General features: G+C 42.8%; 1 protein-coding gene across 1 annotated transcript in view; it reads left to right on the top strand.

Moving 5' to 3' along the window:
- Positions 1-17,528, top strand: part of CENPE (centromere protein E) — a 60,116-nt gene extending 42,588 nt beyond the window's left edge. Inside the window, exons 34-42 of the mRNA XM_063136436.1 lie at positions 523-732; positions 3,281-3,487; positions 6,552-6,773; positions 8,018-8,221; positions 8,601-8,713; positions 10,028-10,125; positions 11,836-11,995; positions 14,246-14,508; positions 17,281-17,528. Coding sequence (XP_062992506.1) covers positions 523-732; positions 3,281-3,487; positions 6,552-6,773; positions 8,018-8,221; positions 8,601-8,713; positions 10,028-10,125; positions 11,836-11,995; positions 14,246-14,508; positions 17,281-17,378 — 1,575 coding nt within the window. The 3' untranslated portion in view covers positions 17,379-17,528. The remainder of the gene's footprint in view (positions 1-522; positions 733-3,280; positions 3,488-6,551; positions 6,774-8,017; positions 8,222-8,600; positions 8,714-10,027; positions 10,126-11,835; positions 11,996-14,245; positions 14,509-17,280) is intronic.
- The last annotated feature ends 1,217 nt before the right edge of the window (positions 17,529-18,745 follow it).

Genomic DNA, 18,745 nt, shown 5'->3' with positions numbered 1-18,745 from the left:
CATCGTAACTGGTAGTTTATCTTCCACGATGGGGTGGGCAGAAGGTAGATGTGGATCCTACCAGTAGATCTCGCAGTGATTTGCGATAGGTTGGTAAGAATCCCTGATTCTCAACTGCCTAACAGTGGTAATGTCTAAAAAGCTCTCTCCCCGCACCCCTCCGCACACAATAATTAGGTGGAATAAGTTTGCTGGAGGAGGGACAGAAGTGGACTTCTTGCTGGAAGGTACCGATCACCAACTCCTCAGCTGAGCATATATATGCTCAGAAGCACCCTGTTCCTTATTTCTTAGCATATGCCTGCCTACCCCACAGCCACTATTCTGCACCTTCCTCCAGTTAGTGGACCTCGTGGTTCTATTAAGAACAAACACAAGGTAGATCCTGCAAGCCTGAAATCTGTTCCAGCCCACGCAAGTTTATGCCTTAATAAATTGTTGAAGCCTTGGGTTCATTGCCGAGCAGTGCCTGACGAGATCCACAGTGAGCATTTAGTTAAATTATCCTTTCAATCTCCACAGTTCCTTTTTTCCCGCTTGTGCAAGAAAGAGGGTGAATTCTTCACCAGCGTCACCAACTACACAAGGGAGCTGCTTCAGGAGGGGAGAAAACAACATGAGCTGCTAACTCAGATTCAGCATCTCAAAAGGCGTCCTTTGGAACAACATGGAGATGGAGCCCACCTGCTCAACCTCCCTGGACTGAGCCAAAACTTGGACGTCTGCATTGAGGTAACACTCTGCCGAAAAGGTCCCTGTCTCGAGCCAGCTGGACTTAGGCTGTCCTGATATATTTGAGATGTTCCTGCTTCTTAGTTTGGAATTGACTCCCAAGTTTGCTAATCTAAAGGGAAACAAATGGGGAACCTGCAACGAAGCGTCGCAGTGTTTCCTTACCCTCTCACAAAAGGACTTCAGGGAAATTTTGTACTTTGGCACCTCCCTCTTCATTCTTGGTAGACCTGCTCTGGCTCCAATCCTGTTGACCCTCAGCCACCGCCATTCGGTATTAGAGAGCATGAAAGTGGGGCATTGCCACTTCGATGCACCAGACCTTGGTAAAGTTTTTACCCTCCAGGCTCCTCTGGAATGAAATAAAATCTCTAATAAGTAGAACAGATTGAAGAGTGCAGATTACAGAAAGAGAAACCCAGGAGGGAGAGCCATTAAAAGTACCATTCACTCACCTTTCTATGTAAACCATCAACATGTTAGGAAGTATATTACTAACATGAGGAAACACATTTATTTATTTAAAGTATTTTTTATCCTGCTCCTCAGCCAAAAGTGCTCCTTGAACTGCTTGCATACAATCAATAAAACAAGACAGTCCCTGCCTGTAGACTTACATTACAAAAGACATGATGCTCACGAAGCAAAACAAATGGGAAGGGAAAACCAAAAGATGGAAGAATTATTTCATTATTTATTATTTATTATTACATTTCTATCCTGCCCAATAGGCCAAGCTCTCTGAGCTGTTCAGAAAAATTTAAAACAAAAATACAGCATGAAATAAGACCTTAAAACAACAGTATAAAAGTACAGCCACAATAAAACCTAGCAGAAATGCAGAGATTTAAAACAGCAGAGCTAAACCACTAGAATGCTAAAATGCCTGGGAGAATAAACAGGTCTTCACCGAATACGGAAAAAAGCACAGGTGAACCTCCCTAGGGAGCTCATTCCACAATCAGGGTGCCACAGCAGAAAAGGCCCTCCTCTTGGTAGCCACTGGCTTCACTTCCCTTGGCTGGGGCTCCTGGAGAGGGACCCCTGAAAATGACCTTAAGATCCGAGCAGGTACATATGGAAGGAGGCGAGCCTTCTGCTAACCTGGCCCAGCTTTTCATCTCATCTTCCTCTGTACATTTCTACCCTGTCCATGTTCCCCAGTAAGTCCTGTGACACATTTGAAAGCACGAGGGGACAGTTCAGCAGCATATGAGGATGGAATGGAGGTCTGCTACTCAATTGGGGAAATTAAAAATCCCTTTGGGTCTGCCCATGCCACGTACCACAGTATTAGTTCTCTAGGAAGTTGAAAGTAGTTATTGGAAACTACTTTTATATCTGGTCTCCTACCTATCTGTCAGCCATTCCATCAGGCTGTAGAGCAGAAAGAGAAGAGAAGCAGGTGATTCCATCTCTGAGAGATCAGCTACATTTGGTTCTCCCCTACTGTCATATGGCTGACAACCATTCCATCCCAGCTGGCTGTGATAAGAACTGTAACTGTTTCCAGCTCAGCTGGTTGTGATGGGAACTGGTGACCCGAGTTCAGCATTTTCCACTTCCATCCCCATCCCATTTTCCTTGTCTGTCATATCTTTTAGATAGTTCCTGCCCTCCAGCTTACAATTGTACTACTGATATTTGTAAGCAACTCAAGGAAACTGAATCAGAAGCTTATCTAGCCCGGCTTTCTGTTGCTACAGTGACCATCCCATGTAGGACTTGAGCGCAGTGGCGCCCTCCTGCTCATGCTCCCCATCAACTGGCAATTGATAGCCTTATCCTGTTACGAATTTGTCCAATCGCCCTTTAAAGCTGCCCGAAGTCGGTGACCATCGCTACATCTTGCAGTAGCAAGTTCCACGGTTTATGCACCGTGTGAAGAAGTACTTGGCTGTACTCTGAATTTCAAGAAAAGAAAACCTAATTCCCTCCACAGATAGCGGGGAAACTTGTATAACCTTTTGCAGTAGGTTGCTTTGATAAGAACTAAGGAGATGGAGAGTAAGCAAGGTGACGTGTAGATATTGAAGGGACTAGGGACAAATATCTGGAGATGGAGGAATGGAGGGCTAAGCTGGAACAAATATCCATCAGTGCCTTTGCTAGGTGCTAGTCGTTTTCAGACTTTCAAACGAAAAGGACTAAAAACCTGAATCTCGGGAAGGTGGGGGGATTTGGACTGGGTAGGAAGGAAGACGCGAGTTCCTATGTCTCAATGGGTGTGCTGCCAAATGTCCCTCGGATGGTGCACCCTGACGATAACTTTTGCCAAAGTTGAGGGGACGGATTATAGTTCAGAACGTCCCATTTACAATCCCTGTCATCTCCTGGTAGGGCAGGGGAAGCCCTGAGAGCCGCTGCCAGTCCGTACAGTCAATGTTGAGCTAGATGGACCAATATTGTGACTTGGTTATAAGAGGTATTCCTATGTAAATTCTTCCCCCGGATTCCATGCCGCAAAGCATGCAAATAATATGCAAGGCGCATGTGTTCACAAACTGGCTCGGGAGTGTAACCTCTGCCCATGTCTCTTTCGATGCAGCACATTCTGAAAGATGTTTCAAATATGGAAGAAGAGCTCCTGAGTATAGAAGAGAAATTACAACAATTGGGCAGTGATGCTGAAGAGGCGAGACGTTATTTGGAACGGTGTTCAGTTCACTTTGATGAGCAAGACTTTGAGGCCGGCATCAAGCAAGATAACGAAAGGCTTTTGCCTGTGGGTCGGTTTCTGAAACCTAAAGCTCAGGTACAAAGGATGCTTTGGTATACAGCTGTAAAAGAATGTGCATCTACAAGGGATGGGGGCGGGGTGGGATGCCATATGCATGGGTCAGTGTGTTTGCTATGGGTTAATAATCCAAAGTAACTGCCTATTAAGCAGGGGGTCTAGGGACTATTTTAGCCCTCCCTGCACTCCTGCAGTGCCCCGAGGAATTTTCCTCAGCAATAAACCATGGGTTCTCAAGGTGGCTTGTTTGAAAGAGAGAGAAAAGTCCTGCTGCATGGTTAACAAGCCATACTGCCTGCATTCAGACAACACGCTAACCCACAGTTCAATGAACAACCCATGGTTCAAAACAACCCACACGCAACCACTCAGTGTGGGTTAGGATGTTGTATGAACAGCTCCTGTGTCAGATTGCTGCTGTGGTGATCCACATGGTATCGGGGAGCAATAGTAGCTGAGCTATTGTGGATGGAAGATATAGCTGGGAGAGAGATGGAACACAAATGGAGAAAGCAGAGAGCCGGTTCAGAAATATACGAGAGGAAGGTGGCGGTACCATAGGGAGTAGGCAGAAGGGGCGGTCTCACCAGTTGCATTCAGAATTGAATGCAGAGGCTTTGCGGGAGCAAAGACTGCCTGTGAGGAGCCTATTTGAGGATCTATCAGTAGCTGGCTATTGGAGTCTGTAGAGATGAGAAATGGTGGATTTGGGGCATGAGTGACCTTGAGTGTAGAGAAGGGGAAAGAAACAAGTAGTTGGAAGACTTCAAGACTGAGTGCCTAGAAGGACTGGCCTGCGAGCTCTTAAGGCAATGACTGGAAGTATTGGATGGTAGTTGAGTAGAAAGATCGTAGGAGCTGTCGTTCCTATTCAATTTTGAGATGTCTCAGACCACGGCCCCCTTCTCACATATTTCTTAAGCCATTTGTTCCATTCATAGGTTCCTACTTACAGAACACGATGCATTTTCTGCAGCTTATAAATTATATTGATTTTAAAAACAACCGTTTTTGCTTGTTACCATGCATGTGGTGTCTCTGCATGGAAACATCCCACAAACGCAAGTGTTAGAGGTCATTGAATGCACCTTGAACAAGGGATGGATGGATCGTCTCCCTCTACGGGGTTTATTTGCTCCTTAGCTGAATTGGCGCTTAAATTATTATTTTTCAATTTGAAAGAACATTTTATTTGAAAATATCTGGTACGCCCATGGGATACCAGAGCTAGCCAACCTGCCTATGGATCAGTGGGAACGTGAACATATTTTATCAGTTAATAATAAAGAATTAGAATGTATCTAGTTCTGTATAAGAGATTCCTGGATGATATTTTTATTATCTGGAGAGGTTCAGAAGAAAAATATAAGGAAGTTGGAAAATATGTTAACAGCATCATAGAATTATAGAATCATAGATCCGTAGAGTTGGAAGGGGCCTATAAGGCCATCGAGTCAAATCCCCTGCTCAATGCAGGAATCCACCCTAAAGCATACCTGACAGATGGTTGTCTAGCTGCCTCTTGAATGCCTCTAGTGTGGGAGAGCCCACAACCTCCCTAGGTAACTGATTCCATTGTCGTACTGCTCTAACAGTCAGGAAGTTTTTCCTGATGTCTAGCTGGAATCTGGCTTCCTTTAACTTGAGCCCGTTATTCCGTGTCCTGCACTCTGGGAGGATCGAGAAGAGATCCTGGCCCTCCTCTGTGTGACAACCTTTTAAGTATTTGAAGAGTGCTATCATGTCTCCCTTCAGTCTTCTCTTCTTCAGGCTAAACATGCCCAGTTCTTTCAGTCTCTCCTTAATGGAGACAATTAATGGATGATTTGTGGTTGATCATCATCATTGCAAAATGAACTCCCTCTCACACATGCCAAGGAGCATGTGGCTGCTGAGGGCATGTTTGGGAGCCTGTGACCATGCTGGTGGATATGACTTTTGAGTAGACCACTAGATCAACTCCACCCATGTTCATGCACACCCACACCCCAGTGTACATGTGCATGGAGGGCAAAAGACAGGAGGAGATTCCTCAGCTTAAAGCTCTCTCTGAGTTTAAGACAGCCGCAAAGACTAGTCTCTTCCATCAGGCCTACCCAGATGAACTTTAAACTTAAGAATTTTAAGGTGCTGTGATGGTTATTTTAATATTGTATTGGATTGTTGTTGTTGTTGTTGTTATTATTATTACATTTATATACCGCCCCATAGCCAAGGCTCTCTGGGCGGTTTACATAGGATAAAAACACTTAAAAACAATATACAAAAATTTCAAACCACAAAAACATACATTTATATGTTCTTTTAACTAATTTTATGTATTATATTGTGTTTGGTGTTGTTCCCCACCTCAATCCAGAGAGAGGGAAGAGGAAGGAAGGAAGGATTTCACAAGTTAGAGGTTGGGGTGGATCTAAGGCAGCTTTCCCTCCAGATGTCCTGAACTTCCACTCCCAGAATCTTGACCATTGACCATGCTGGCAGGGACTGATGGGAGTTGAGGGTCCCAAACATCTGGAGGCCACAAGGTGGGAAACGGCTGATCAAAGGTGTCGATCAAGTTGGTAGTGATCATTTGCCTTCAAGGCTGAAACAAGCAGAATGAAGCCATAGCTCAGTGTGACAGAGCACATGCTTTGCATGCAGAAGGCCCCAGGTTCAACCCCAGTGATCTCTAGGTAGGGCTAGGAAAGAGTCCTGCCTGAAACCCTGGAGAGCCGCTGCCAGTCAGTGTCGACAATACTGGGCTAGACGGACCCATGGTCTGGCTCGGCTGAAGGCAGCTTCTTACGCTCATAAGTTAGAGAAAGAGGGGAAGTTTTTCATGGGGAAAACAGAATAAAAGGACGTTGTTTTCACCCCTTTCCCTTGGTGAAGACTTTATGCTGTACCTTATGCTGTACTGACCGCCTTGAGGCCCAGTATTGGGCAAAAGGCGGGATGATGATGATGATGATGATGATAATAATAATAATAATAATAATAATAATAATAATAATATGTGATGCTTAGATGCAGGCAGTCCTATTGCTGCCTTTTCCCAGCGTGTGTCTTGGCTGCATGAATGATGTGTTTCCTGCAGGTCTATATTCAAGCTAGATCAGAGCTAGAAACCAGGAATGCTGAATACTGCAGAGAGACTGAAGCTGCCCTGGAAGCGTGCAGAGAACAGACGAAGGAGCTGCTTCTGGAATTGAATACACTTGAGGAAAAGCAAAAACCTTGTGGCCTTGCTAACCTTGCGCTGGAAGAAGAAAACTATCAACTGGGGAATAAATTAAAAGCAACAGAGCAAGATAGGCAGGTATGCCATCACTAAAGCCTTAATTGATGCCTTATTCTGATCTCTCAGACAATTCAAAAGGATGACATGAGGAAATGTAAGTCATGTAGTTCATTGACTCCCTGTGAGGATTTGTGGAGCTGACTTTATGTGTGAAAAAACAAAATCCTGTTAAAGCTGTTGATAGACAAATTCTAGAACCAAATGGTATGGAGGATGGAGGACTGCTGCTGAAAACGGCAGCCCTGCAACTCAACTCCTCCCTGACGATACAGCGTGCTTGGTACAAGAACTTCCCACTCCGTTTCTGTGCGCTACAGTAACTCTCCCATCATCTGTCCATCTAGTTCTGGCCTGTGATTTCTTACAAGATTGGTGCACATTGCTCCCTGCATGTTACTAAATCTATACCATTGAGTTCCAGTTCCCCTTGATTGGGGGTATAGAGCTGATTACATAGGGCAACTTCATCTGTTGCATATTTAGCTGTTGTATGTTAACAGTGGAATGAAACAAACACCCTCACTTACATGCAATAATAGGGACATGTTACAAGGAAACACTTAAGTTGAAAGGGTTCCGCTCTTAAAGGAGGCCTAGAAATAATTTTAGATAGATAGAACTGGTTGCAGCTCCCTGCCAGATATAGAAAAAGGGTGATTTCACAACAGAATGTATGAAATGGGCTGCCTTCTAATTAAGGAGTGTACTGATGTAAATAGGTTGCTCTTAAATCCATTCTCTGACTTGATTTTGCAATGTTTACTATTCCTGTTGAGAGGCCTGAGCAACCTGTGGTCTTTAGCCGGATTTCATAAGCTCTCTGCATCCAATTAGTTCAGACTTCTGACAAGAGTGATCTGCCCCTTTCCTGCAGCCCACTATGTGGGAAGGAAGAGCAGGGGAGAGAGAAAAGGGATGCCCAGTCATTTTGGGCTCTGGTCCTGCCCATGGCTAACATGTGGCCCCTGACAGATTACCCACAAGGAAATTGGCCCTCAACAGAAAAAAGAAAAAAGGCTGACCACCGCTGGCTAGAGGGTCAAATAGTCTGGTTTTCTGAGCACCTGGGCACACTTCCTTCAAGCCCATCATTCTGAAAAATCTTTGCGTTGATGTGATTGTCTTCCAGACTCTAAATAGAATAAGTGACTTTGTCCCCAACAGCAAGGTGACAAGTCTAGTCAATTGCCATCAAATATGTCCGATCTTCTAAAGTGTAAACTGCTATTCAACGTTCAAAACTTTGGTGTGTTTCCCCCAAGAATCTGAAGCTGAGAATCCAAGAGCTGGAAAATGTATCCAACGAAGCGGGGAGAAATCTCCAGGAAAAGGAGAAAAGAATAGCCATTTTAGAAATGGAACTTAAAGTGAGATCTTCTAGAAGTGAGGTGGCCAAACTTCAGGCTGCATTAGATGAAAAAGAGAACTGCCTAAGACAGGCATTATCGGAAAGGCAAACGCTCAAGGTATGTGCTAACTTGTCCATGCAGTGTTTTCCTGCATTTAATGCTTCCCGTTTACAGATGGCAGTGAAACATCCTTGAGGAACCTAATATTCACATATCCATAGGGCACACAAGAATGTGCCATAACGAGTGTTTTTAGCTGTAAGTAGATGTAATGCCTTTTTAACAAAAGGCTCTTTAACTTTACTTAATCCTTAATCTTTGAGACTGGGAGGAAGATGGTGCTACAGTACAATTTTAATAGCATATTCTCATCTGGCACACAAAATACTACTAACTTCTAACCATTCTCTGTAACCCTTGGAATAATCTGTATTCAGAAATATATACACCCCACCCCACGCCACTTACTAGATATGTTGTCTCCATCTCAATTTAGGCCCAGCTGGATAAGGGCGCTGCATTGTATAAGGAAGAAATTGAGGACCTCAAAACTCAGATTGCTAAAACAGATATGGCAAGAATGAAGCAGTCCAAATTCTTTGACCAAGAGTAAGTCCTGGTTCATCCACAGCAGTTCTGTGTAGTCTCGATGTATTTCAGTATTCAGCTATTCAAGAGCACAAAAACAAGTGTACAGAGAACAAGTTTAAGCAAAACATTGTCTTAATATTAAAGTTTCCCCCAAATACTTATCCCACGCTGCCCCCACCCCATGGCTATTCCTTATACCAGAGGAAGACAACACTCCTGAGGCTGTCAGGTTATTTCTTCTCTATCCATTTGCATCTCAAAATATGGATGGATAAAGTTAGCTAGGCGTTGCTTGGACCTGGATTCTTCTTTGGAGAGGGGAACCAAATGCCTCCATTCTGAGAATGGAGGTAGTGCAAGTGGAGTACCGCATACTCCACTTAGCAAACAGAAGGGAAATCTTGCTCTAGAGAGACACAAAGTTGTGCTGCATCTGTGCAGCGTTTCAAAGCTAATGTCTGAATATGACTTAGACAGCATTGGACAAAATAAGCTGAGCCTGTTGTTGAACCTCATGCCTGGAGAAAACTCCCAAATTACTTGCTAGTAGAATCTATGAGTTAAGAATACTTTGACCCTGTTCAGATGACTTGCTAGGCTGCAATGGTGAAGCATTTTGAGCTAAACATTATGGCATAGCCTGTTGTGTGAACCATTCCTAACCATGGTGGCTACATAACCATGGTTTAAACACACTCACATTAACCATTTGTTGCGAAAGGGTCAGCGGCCTAACCATGGCTTAGTGTGTCGTCTGAACACATTCTTTATTTCCAGTGGACTTTTTCTAGCTATGAATTATAACCTGGGCTCTAGTTTTAACAATAAATGCTGTGCAGTCACCTGTGCCACCGTGACGACTAAAAAAAGTATGGTGGCATAAGCTTTCAAGGTAGAGCCTAATTTTTCAAGTGCACATCATGTATCTGAAGAAATGGACTCCAGCCCAGAGAAGCTAATTATGCCACAATAAATTAGCTAGATTTTATGGTTCCACACAATACACTCTGTGCTGGCTGCCACATACTAACTTGGCTGGTCCTCTTGTATGTTCGGCTTCTGCTTGTTAGTATATAATGTGTTCATTTTATATTGTTAATACTTCCCCACAGTGGAAAGAGGAAGCTGTAGATAAGACTTCTAATCTAAGCCACCAGTGTTCTTATGTACTTACAAAGTTTTACGACACAACCCTATGCAACACTACTCAGATGTAAGTGTTAAATGGTGATTTTCTCCTGGATAAGTCTGTATAGGATTGCCGCCTTTATTGCTTTTCTATGCAGAATGGCAGTATTAGTAAATGGCCTAAAATTGTGGCGATCTTCTTAGGATGGCAACTGCAAAAGCTCTTGCAGAATATAGGGATGAACAATTAAGAAAACTAAAGGAAGAACTTCGCAAAGTGCAACAAGAACAAGATGTAACTGGTAAGTCTCGTCTTGACTTGCGCATAGCATCTGCATGCTTTATTTACTTATTTATTTATTTATTACATTTTTATACCGCCCAATAGCCGAAGCTCTCTGGGCGGTTCACAAAAATTAAAACCACAAAAAACATCCAACAGGTTAAAAACACAATTACGAAATACAGTATAAAAAGCGCAACCAGGATAAAACCACACAACAAAGTTGATTATAAGATTAAAATACAGAGTTAAAACAGTAAAATTTAAATTTAAGTTAAAATTAAGTGTTAAAATACTGAGTGAATAAAAAGGTCTTCAGCTGGCGACGAAAGCAGTACAGTGTAGGCGCCAGGCGGACCTCTCTGGGGAGCTCGTTCCACAACCGGGGTGCCACAGCCGAGAAAGCCTTCCTCCTAGTAGCCACCTGCCTCACTTCCTTTGGCAGGGGCTCACGGAGAAGGGCCCCTGTAGATGATCTTAAGGTCCGGGTAGGTACATATGGGAGGAGGCGTTCCTTCAAATAACCTGGCCCCAAACCGTTTAGGGCTTTAAATGTCAATACCAGCACTTTGAATTGGGCCCGGACCTGGACTGGCAGCCAATGAAGCTGGAAAAGGACTGGCGTAATGTGATCTCGCCGGCCAGTCCCTGTTAGTAAACGGGGTAGTAAGCACCACATGCTAGTACTTTTATTGCTTGTTTGTTCCCTTCCAGCCACTCCCCCCCCCCACATTTTTCCAAGCTGGTGCTCTCCCCCCCCCCCCTTTTGCCTACCCGCTGACCCACAGGACTTGCCTCCGGGGATCATTGGCAGGGCATTGGGCTGAGTAGGCTGAAGCAGTTCAACTGCTTCAGCAATGATGCCAGCTGTATCTTTGCTTATATGCCCTGTTGCTTAGCAACACTAAGTTCTTCTCATGGAACCTCCAGTGTGCCACGCTGCACATATTGCCTTAGCATTTTATAGAGAGAGATATTTTAAAGTGTGGTTTTCCTCATAGAACAAGATATGGAAGTCAAGCAGGCAATCTTGGAGTTTATTGAAAAATGAAGGGGTTTTTTGAATTCTAGAGTACAATAAATTACAAAATGTTTTCAAAAGAAACACATGTTTTCCATTTTCCAAATTGTCAAGAAATATTTTTGTAAGCCGCCGTGAGAGCCTTTTTTGGCTGAAGGGCGGCATAAAAATGCTTAAATAAATAAATAAATAAAAAATATTTGTAAGGCCAGAGTTCACAAATCCTTTCATGTGTCCCCAGAATGCTAATAAGCATTTTTAAAACCATATTGATAAAAGTGAACTTGAAATACTTACCTTGGTTAGATTATATCATTGGAGTTGATTAGATTATATCATTGATGGTAAGGTCTGATGCTGCCATTAAAAATTACAGTTGCTTTATAAAGCTCTGTGATTTTGGCAGTTTAGAATTCTATGCTAAACTCTCCAACCTGAACCAATATGCCTTGTGAGTTTGTTTCCAAATTATATTGGGGGATAATATCTCAAATGCTGAAGATAAACCCTTTTCAAAGCCAGCAGATCGAAGAAAAACATTTATATTCGGTGTTTGGGATATTATCCTCACTTACTAAGCCGTTTTTGCAGGTTTGGGAGACTGTGCTGTTAGATAGTATGATTACTGTCTGCTGTTCATCCAGAGGTAATAGTTGTGGTGCATTGATTTTTTAGTTTTAAATTGCCTTCTTGTGAACACTTTTTCAGTGATATCAGGCAGAGGCCTTCCTCAGACCTCCCTGCCGATTACTTGTGGCGGTGGAAGTGGAATCGTACAGAATACTCAGGTGCTTGTACTGAAATCTGAGCATGCAAAACTGGAAACAAATTACAAGCAGCTCAAGAAAGACCATGAACTTCTGTTGGCGTAAGTCTTAAGAATGTATCCTGGATTTTGTTTCTAGATACCGTTGTCTGTCTGTCCACTGAGCTTTGAATTTGTTGCTCCTATTAGATTAGTTGGTTTCAAGAAAAAAATAACTCTTCGCAAGTTTGGTGAGCCATGAAGGTGCTGGATTGCCTGGGGCTACAGAAAGCCACAATGCGTGGCTAGTGGGTTGATTTAGCTTGGTCACAGGTGGTGTAGACTGGCTTGTCACAAATTACGATGGTTTAGCATTTATTCTTTTCAAAACCAATTGACTGCTTTTGGGGAGTTCACACGACACGACAACACACTCTGGCAAACAAACTACGTAATGAGGGTTGTTCATGGAACAACCCAGGGTTAGCTTGACATGATCGGACTTACCGTGGGTTGTTCTTACTCTCGGTCCTCCAGCTGGCTCTGGCACATATCCCAGGGGACTGTGCAGCAGAACCTGTCTTGCATTCCCATCCCAACCTGCTCATGACCCCGTTTCGTTCCCCAGGGAGTTCGAGGGAGATCCAGGCCCTGACATTTGCAGAGACGGGGACCTTTTTTCTGCTGCTCCCAGTTTGTGGAATGGCTTGCCGGGAGAGATTCGTCAACTTAACAGTCTTCCAGAATTTAAGAAAGCTGTAAAGACTGATCTCTTTCGGCAAGCCTACTCAGTTGAATTTTAAGATGCCTTTTTTATAATATATTAGTTTTAAATGTTTTAATTAGTTTTATGTATTTTATGGTGTTTGCATTTGTGTTGTACCCTGCTTCGATCCAGAGGGAGAGGCAGGTAACTATTATTATTATTATTATTATTATTATTATTATTATTATTATTATTATCCTATGTGTGTGCATATGAGTGTAATTTTGGCCCCAGGAATTATGTAAATGTCTTCGTATTTTTTAATTTGATTGTCATTGTTTGGTTTTTCGCAGCTGCGCAAGTATGCACTTGTGGCTGTCAAAAATATATATAGTCTTGTCTATTGCCTTGTGTGTTTCAGCTGTCAAAATGAACTAACTGTAGTATAAAACATATAAGATAACTGACAAGAGGAGACTGCATATAGGCTGATTTGACAGCTGTTGACAGTGATGGGTAGGGAAAGGGTCAAGATCACCAATTACTATTTCTTGGCCTAACTTGCCTTGTAGAGCTGTTCTGAGGATAACGTGCTGGTGGGCAGTCACATATGCTGTCTTGGGGAGTTGTGGAGAGAAAAAGGCGAGATATAAATTAAATGTGTCCTATTTACAGAGCTTGTAGTTTACAGTATCACTTCATGATGTGCCCATTTTAATTGAAAAAATCCCAGACACCAGCAGAACATAAACTGCTGGCAGATCAAGTTCCCAACCCCCAAATTTGGTCCAGAAGGTTTTGGACGGCCGAGAGCAGATTTGGATGTGTTGGGTAATTTATTTAAACTATTTATATACCTCTCAATATTATAAGATCTGTAAGCCGTTTACATAAGACATACATAAAATACCATATAAAAGCCAATATAAAAACAGTATAAAATAATAAATGCGTCACAATATTACAGAAACAGTAAAGCAGAGCAGTACAATTGCATAGCAGGGCAAGCCTGAGCAAACCAGTGTGTCTTCAAGAGGTGTCTAAAGTTTGTCACAGTTTCCACCTCTCGGACCACACATGGGTGAGCATTCCAGAGGGTAGGTGCCGCTACTGAGAAGGCCCCGCTTCCATGCTGTTACTTCTCCTATAATGTTGGGTTTTGCCCACAGCTTTCATTATTTTGAACGGAGGCATACCAGAAGTTTTTCTCTTCCTCTTTTATTTATCAATGATGGTGCCAAAATTCAGAACAGGGAGTTCAAAGTAATTCTGGGGAAAGAGAAAGCAAAGCAAGTAGAATCCAAACTCTCCCCAAATTAGGACTTAACTCATAATGTCTCAGGTGGGCACAGGACTTCCTCCTGCCTGCTCACCTCCTTTTTCAAAGTAGTAAGAAATAGTCGAAATTATAGACTCAAATATATGGTTTACAAGAGGACAGATCTCATCTTGGCTCTAGCAGTGCAGATCTCTGCAAAGTGCCATGAGAAACAATCCATGGAAGCAGAATCTAGCTGATAGAAGACGTTGAGGCATCGCCACCAGTCTTCTCGTTCTAAACACCAAGACTTCCCCCTGCTTGTAAGAAGTGTGTTTTCTGGGCCAACAGCCTTGAGTTGAACACCAAGTGCCTGCATCTTTTCAACCTGACTTGTTCATGTTTTAAGGAATGAGCTTGTCTTAAAAGAAGAGCTTAAGAAATGGAAGGAGCGAGCTTTGAAGAGGAGGGACAAATCCTCAAGAGACATTGGCGAGGAACAAAGACTCAGGTCTCCAAGGAAGACGGCTCCTCCTTCGTTCTCGGACGTACCATGTTCTCCCTACAAGGAAAGCGCTCTGAAGCCAGTTTTGCCTTTGGACACTCCCCCTCCTCTGCCACTGAACTGTCCTACAAGTTTCTTTGATAACTCACGCTTAGGAACCTTTGCAGGTAAGTGATGCCATAATAAGCTGTTCTCTAAGGAAAATGTATAGATTCTTGTCCCCTAACTAAATCATATGAGATCTGTTGCCATACAATCTATATAAAAGCCCATAATGCCTCCAGGTTTTGGAGGGTGAAGCACCTTCAATGGGCGCTTCCCTCATTGAGTCTACCTTCTCACCACCATGGTCACCATCTGCTGTTGCTCGTGATCCTCTTTCTCCTACCCACTTGCTTGCTTGACAGGCAGAGAGTGAGTGAGCAAGCAGACAGTGGCATTTACCACTCCTCCTTATCACCCCCACCATTGTCTGGACCAAAGCAAGAGGCAGGTGAACAGTCAGGTTGCAAAGGTGAAAAGGAGGCGCAATTCTTCGGGCGGGAGGAAGCGTGCTGTTGCCAATGGGCCCCTGCTAGAGTGTAGGCCGTCAACAGGTGCCCAGGCATGCCAGAACAAACAAATAAAACTTGACTGTAGAATACATGAACCCTTTAGGTTATTTAGGGCTCGGATCCAAGGCAGTAGCGGTGATACGTTCCTTGTGTCAATGTTCACTTAGCCTTTTGGCCCATCCTTTCCCATTCGTTGGTGGATTCACATGATAGCCTAACTGCTACAGGTGGAAGCAGGAAAGACTTGTGCAAGAAGACTGCCAGAGGAGATTCATCAGCTTAAAGCTCTCTCTGAATTTAAGACAGCCGTAAAGACTAGTCTCTTCTGGCAGCCTACCCAGATGAATTTTAAGCCTAAGAATTTTAAGATGCTGTGGTTGTTTTTTCAATATTGTATTGGTTTTATATGCTCTTGTAACTAATTCTATGTATTATATTGTGTTTGGTGTTGTTCCCCTCCTTGATCCAGAGGGAGAGGTGGCTAATAAATAAATAGACGATGATGATGATGATGATGATGATGATGTCTGTAGCACAATAGGAAGAGCACAGTGTCGTGCTTGCTGGGAATGCTCAAGAGTCTTCATAAATACAGCCTCTGGTTCTTGAACTGATACCTTAAGTATTTATTTATTACATTTTTATACCGCCCAATAGCCGAAGCTCTCTGGGCGGTTCACAAAAATTAAAAATCATGAAGAGCCTAAAAACAGCCAACAATCTAAAAACACAAATACAATACAAAAAGCACAACCAGGATAACACTTGGTGCCAACATGCAGAGTTAGCATGGTGTTCTCTAAAGCAGGGGTGGGCAGTTTGTGGGGTCCATGCACGCCCCCCCTGGTCTTAAGTGTGGCCCCCACCTTCCCCCCAAATTGTCTCCTGTGGTGACAACGGCAAAACAATAGCAGTTTGCCCCCGCGTTTCAGCAGCAAAGTACGATGTATCTTTAAAACAAGGCATACGAAATTTGACAGTGAACTGCCAATTTGTTTTGCTTCTGCTAAAGTTCAGCAGCACGCAGCAGCAGCGCAGCTTCTGAGGGGTTGAAATGGGACCCTAGAGACTCTGAATTCCCTCTCCCACTCTAAAGCAAGCTGTAGGTTTTCTGAGTAGATGGCCTGCTGATGTGCCCTGTGAATTGCCTAAAGCAGCTCCCATTTTCTTCTTTTAGAAAGCGTTTTTCTAAAATGCCTCTCTGAGATCTTGTACAGATTGACCTCTAGGCTTTGCTTTCTTGAATCATTTCCCTGCTCCAGCGTGATGTCACAGCTTTCCTGCTTCATCGCAGTTTTGCTGTTTATTGGCATCTTGGTTCAACTTGGAATTATACTAGTGAGCTGGTGACAAATTATCTCTGTCTGTGCCCTTTTAATCTCAAAGCGTGTGGGTGTACTAAATTAGCCTAGTTGGAATCAAAAAAATCTCAAATCCTAGAAAACAACATTTTTCGAGAGAGGCATTTTAACCTGTCTTGCAATATAGTTGGAACACACCTCATCCATTATTGTCTGCTAGTTTTGGCAATTTAATTCCGTAACCATCACTTCTTCTAATACGTTTCTGAATCTTCTCCTCCCCTCCACCCTCCTCCAGGAAAATAATGCACACTGCCCTGTGATTCGATAATGAATGGCAGTATATAGTTTTATGTTTTCAGCTGCACCAGAGTCAGTTTAATTGCAAAACAACTACCGTACAATGCACTGCCACTTTATTTTAAACCAACAGTGTGCAAAGTTTTTGGCCTCAAGGGCCACATCAGGTATCTGCTGGGCAAATACATGGCTGCAGCCTGCTCCCCACCCAACCCAATTGCTGCTTCAAATGCAAAATGCTATTTCCTGGAATCTTCTAGGCAGGACTCAGCCTTACCTCCAGGCTGTAGGAATGGATCTCTATGGCTCCTGCCATAGTAGCGCCATTCCTAGAGTGTCCCCAGAGCATCCTGAGAATTAGGCAGGAGCTTTTGACCGCAGCTTCCTACAGAATTCTCTAGGAATGTGATTTCTATTGGAGAAACTATGAAGCTTGTTACAAGAGCCTTTTTCCCTTTTTGTTTTTAGTGCCACCACAATTTTTGGGGTATAGCAAATGGGGGTGGGGGGTGGACACACCAGAGAGGGCATGGGGGGGCTGCCTGCAGCCTAGGGGCCACACATTTTGCACCCCTGCTTTAAATTATCAAGTTCAATTCATTGTCGTTTTCTGTTAAGGCTTATGAACAGGAAGATAATCCTGTGTTTTTCTAAGGACCAAGAGGCAGGGTCCCCGTCCCCGCAACATTGGTTGTGTCTAGTATTTACAGATGCTTTGAAAACATGTACTCGATAACAGGTTTTTCAAATTAAAGCAACTTCTAAACATTCTTGTCTTGAACAGACACAAGATCTACAGTAGCAGAATCCACAGAAAACGATCTTAAGCATTGGATGGCGACAGCAAACAAAGGTGATGTCCCTAACTGCAAGACACAATAAGACCCTGGTTCTTCTGTGGATTCCAAAGATGCTTTCTGGATAAGACCACTAGATTCTGCTCAGTTTTGTCTGTACTGAGAAAACAGACTGCCTTGTCTTTGACCTTATATATGTTCTTTTTTTCTTCTTCTTCTTTGGTAGTTTTATCTTTTATAGTTCCATTTTGTATTACACTTTTAAAATGTATAAATAAAGAGTTTTGCACAAAGTTTTCTATTGTTCTGACTGAAGTCATTTTTCTACAGTGCAGTGCAATGCATTTCTTGTGAATTTAACACACATGCATAGTTGCAGTCATTACTCAATAAATCCTTTTAAAGCCCCATTCATGATAAGTATTGTGTTAAATTTAGTAAATTGGGTATTCTGAACCTCCATTACTCAATAAACCTTTTTAAAGCCCCATTCATGATAAGTATTGTGTTAAATTTAGTAAATTGGGTATTCCGAACATCCATTGCAGGTTATGAATCTAGATTATTCTCCTCAGATCTTCATAACAACAGGCTTTTTATCTTTCAGATGGTAAAAGAATTTCACAAAGCCTCTTGTGCAGGGAATGAGTACTGCTTTGTTCACATTTATTTATTTATTACATTTATATCCCGCCTTTTTGCCTCCAAGGAACCCGTGATCTTCCTCTCCATGATCTTCCTCTCCATTTTATCCTCACAGCAGCAACCCTTGGCCGCCTTGAGAAGCAGTATTGGGCAAAAGAAGTGTGGCAAAGGAAAACTAACACGTCTAAAAGCATTTAACAACGCTAAGTTTGTTTTTTAACGGACCCCAGAACTGTTGTTTAAATGGATACTGTGGTTTTTGGTTTTGATTATTATTATTATTTATTTATATAGCACCATCAATGTACATGGTGCTGTACAGAGTAAAACAGTAAATAGCAGGACCCTGCCGCATAGGCTTACAATGGTTTTAAATTTTGTATATTTTTAATGTTTACTGTTTTTAACTTTTGTAAACTGCCCAGAGAGCTTCGGCGGTATATAAATGTAATAAATAAACAAATAAATAAATTGTGGGATACAAATAAACATAATAATAATAATATTAACAACCCTGTGAGGTAGGTTGAGCTGAGAGTCCATGACTGTCCAAGGTCACCCAGTGAGCTTCATGGCCAAGTAGAGACTATAACCCAGATCTCCTGACTCCCAGTCCAACACTCTAGCCACTACACCACACTGGCTCTCATTAATCTCTGGCAGAAAGCTATTGTTCTGAGTGTACAGCTTGGATGATTTGTGTGTATGTGTGGAATTACAGCTCAATTGGTTTGGTTCGTCAAGCTTCTAAAGAAGAAAAAGGTATGTGAGGTCTTTAATCCTAGATGAGACAGGCAAAATTATATA

This window comes from Elgaria multicarinata, chromosome 10, assembly GCF_023053635.1.
Source record: "Elgaria multicarinata webbii isolate HBS135686 ecotype San Diego chromosome 10, rElgMul1.1.pri, whole genome shotgun sequence".
In the NCBI taxonomy this organism is placed as follows: Eukaryota; Metazoa; Chordata; class Lepidosauria; order Squamata; family Anguidae; genus Elgaria; species Elgaria multicarinata.
This window is presented reverse-complemented; position numbering and strand designations above follow the sequence as displayed.